We start from the raw sequence: 3,235 nt of genomic DNA on the forward strand, positions 1-3,235 counted from the left end.
AGACTATTTTCAGGAATAAAAAGATTTTTTTTTTTTAATCTAGACAACATGCATACCATCAGTTACTTCTCAACCTTAAAAGGTACCTGAAAGGAGAGTTTTGTAGAACAAAACCAAGACTCATTAATACACTTAGTAATACTGTCAGTGGTCATCATGCCTTTTTACTTATATTCTAATAAAATTTAGTCTACATAGAACAGCTAAGACAATGAGGTGTGCAAGTTAGGGATAGCCAGAAGCCTGAAACAAAGTCTTAAAGTTCTACAGGAAAGAGAGCCTAAACACAGTACCGCTGGGTTATTTAAACTATTAAAAAAGAAAAAAGGAAAAAAGAAAAAAATATTTTTATTATTCTCTGCTTCCTTGCTGAAAAAGGACTATGGACTCAACACAAAGGGCCCGTATTTAAAAGCTCCACAGTTCCGCTCTACCAACTTTTTAAAATAAGGTAATGATAAAGAGCATTCCTTCTAGCAGCATGTACAGTTCAGCTGCAAGTGGCTGCCTAACCGCGCTCCTTTACGCATACCAGGAGAATCATGTCCAGTTTTGCCATTTGTGGATAACGATGACAAGATACAAAAGCATGTGTTTGCCATAAATAGCTCTGGCTAACGGAGGATTGCTCACACAGAGCAGATCAAATTCTCTATAAGGAGAGCATTATTTGGCTCCCCTCCAAAACACGTCCCCAATGCAAGCCTCCTTAACGGCAAACACTTTCCAGTTCTATTTACATAGAAGCTAACAAGTAGAACGGTTCATTTAGGCCGTTTCTTGTACCAAGTCAGTCTTAACTGCAACACTCAAGGAACAAAAATTATACACTGGATTCATAGTTGCATATCATATAACTGTCATTACAGATCATCTCACCGAAAAGGCTGGCGAGCTGCAAGATTCTGTGCAAGGTTTCACTCTGACATGTAGAACTTTAAGAGCGTTCAGGTACGAAACACGCTGCGTGGTTAATTACTTCGTATTTTTACATTTCTGACACAAGTGTTTGATGGAACTAATAGTCTCTAGTGGTGGTAGCTTCTCTACTTGAACGGTAAACTAGGATCAGGTCCTTTATCAAATGATCAGAACAGAGCCACAAAGTATTGTAAAGCAGTGCCTAAATCATGATCAGGAATGAAAAACTTGCATTATTTAAGATGAGATTAATGATTGTTTATCTTTACAATACTTTCCACAGAAGTTAAGTTATTTGAAATATGCTTAAATTAAACATACTTAAAAACTATATTTTCCAATGAAAACAAGGCAACGTTCTGTAATAAGCCACAAGTTTTATTGCAACGTGGCCAGTTTTTGATCTCAAAAAACAATGTTCCATTTAAGGCTCTTTTTAATACAGAAATTGCCACCATGACTGATGTTTTACAAAACTTTAGTGTTTCAAGACTCACATGGTAAACAGATAACTTCTACTCCTGTTCAGTAGTGTACATTCAATGGAAAACAAAAGGCATCGTAACAGCTACTTCATTTATAAAGATATGCATGTAACAGGAATGAAACTGAGGTACTACAATAATTTGATGACACAGTTACAGCAACTTAATTGGCATTCCTTTGGAGGGGAGGGGCGGGTCAAACATATTACAAAAAAGTGCTTTAAATGCATAGTGTTGTGTGCTGCCATGTCACAAAAATAGGCTTGTCAAGGCAGGTGAGGTGTATGAATGCACAAGAGCCTCATGGAACTGCAATCAAGTGCAACTGTAAGTAATACTGTATAGAGTCTACCATCCGACCAGTGGACAATACTTTCAAGGCATTGAATTAGCTTACCCTTTGCTGTCTGCTAGACTATTCACATTAACTATCACATTCATTGTACATGTTGCAAGGAATGCCTGCAACGTCAGTTTTGGCTAAGAGTATGACGTGAAAGCATTCCTTGGATCCTACATAAAACTACCAGGATTAAACAGTCTAATGGCAATCACTGGTAGACTGCTTAACAATGACATCTCCTTCAGGGGCATTAGGGAAGGGACTTATTTTTTGAGGAAGGAAGGGGATGGGGAGACTAATACTATTCCAATTGAACGAGCTGCAGAAATGGAAGCTCCTTAGATCCAGATGGCACTTGTCTGTCTTTTTTTATAAGGGTTTTCCTTCAAGTGAAACTACCACGTTGCCTCCCAATTTCTCTCCAAGTGTTGAACGGTCCTTAATATCATCCAAACCATTTACTTGCCACTCATGTTTAATACCTGAAAGACAGAGGAACAATGTACTTGTGAGAACCTCAACATCTAAATGGCATCATAATTAATAAGCAAAACATTTTTAGGTCTGTACCTGTAAATTTCTTTTTAATGGCATCTTTAGAACTTGCATAGATCATCTTGCTTTTTAAAGGTGCACTTTCAGGAGCCCTTTAAAGAAAAGGAGAACACCACAACAAGACAGTTATTCAGTCATTCAGTGTTAACTCCAGAATACCGAATTTTAACAGCAAGCTTTGCTTTTACACACCAGAATATAAATACCAGGTCTTCTTTCTTAGATTCCTTTGTCTCATATGTGGCATCGTACAAAGCGTATCGGCAATCGTTCAAAGGTAGCAACTTCACAAAAGCTGTATAGGGGTCCTCCACAGTATCTCCAATGTCACCGACCAGTATCTGCTTTGCCTCCTCTACAATTATTTGTTTTTTGTCATCACTTAAGCAGAAGAGAACGGCTTTCTTTCTTTTTTTAATCTCTTCTGGGGTCGAAGATTTCCTTACTTTCATATCATTAAAAACCTTTATGACTTCATCATTCACTGTTACTCCAGAAGCCTGTAAAATGAGATCAAAGGAATAATTTAAGCAGCAAAAATTAATGCTCACTAGAAAAGACGAGAGCCCACAGTGCTAGATAAAGAAGTCTGCCTGCCCCCTTAAGAATAAAAATACTATACTCAACCTGAACACACTATGAATTCAGCAATCTTTGCAGGGCTGGAGCAGAAGATATAAAGGAGGTGTAAATTCTATACTGTCTTGTTGCAGATCTCAGCACCTGCAGCTGTGATTCTGGATAGCAGTTTTATACAACTAGGCACACAACTGTACTACTCAAGCAGTTTTCCATTATCATGCATTTGGCTTATCTGGGGGGAGGAGGGGAGCGGGGGGAGTGGGGAGGTGGGAAGGGAAGATAGGAGAGGAGTTTGTAGGTTTGGGTTGGGATGGGGGGCGGGTTTTTTGTTCTTTTTTTTTTTTTTAGT

The 3,235-nt window shown here is 38.3% G+C and overlaps 1 protein-coding gene across 1 annotated transcript; it reads right to left on the reverse strand.

Annotated features, from left to right (window-relative positions):
• Positions 1-1,278: 1,278 nt before the first annotated feature.
• Positions 1,279-2,810, reverse strand: CFL2 (cofilin 2). The gene is made up of 3 exons (XM_010167400.2): positions 2,497-2,810; positions 2,320-2,396; positions 1,279-2,231 (listed from the first exon to the last, which is right to left on the reverse strand). Exons 1-3 carry the CDS (start codon positions 2,754-2,756, stop codon positions 2,119-2,121), a joined length of 450 nt encoding a protein of 149 aa, XP_010165702.1. The 5' UTR covers positions 2,757-2,810; the 3' UTR covers positions 1,279-2,118.
• Between the last annotated feature and the right edge of the window lie 425 nt (positions 2,811-3,235).

This window comes from Antrostomus carolinensis, unplaced genomic scaffold (genome assembly GCF_000700745.2).
Source record: "Antrostomus carolinensis isolate BGI_N321 unplaced genomic scaffold, ASM70074v2 scaffold41344, whole genome shotgun sequence".
In the NCBI taxonomy this organism is placed as follows: domain Eukaryota; kingdom Metazoa; phylum Chordata; class Aves; order Caprimulgiformes; family Caprimulgidae; genus Antrostomus; species Antrostomus carolinensis.

Coding starts and splice junctions, on each gene's coding strand:
- CFL2 (XM_010167400.2), bottom strand. CDS start 2,756: ATGAAAGTAAGGAAATCTTCGACCCCAGAAGAGATTAAAAAAAGAAAG. Junction 2,397..2,496: donor GACCTGGTATTTATATTCTG/GTGTGTAAAAGC, acceptor TTTTCTTTAAAG/GGCTCCTGAAAGTGCACCTT. Junction 2,232..2,319: donor CATTAAAAAGAAATTTACAG/GTACAGACCTAA, acceptor TCTGTCTTTCAG/GTATTAAACATGAGTGGCAA.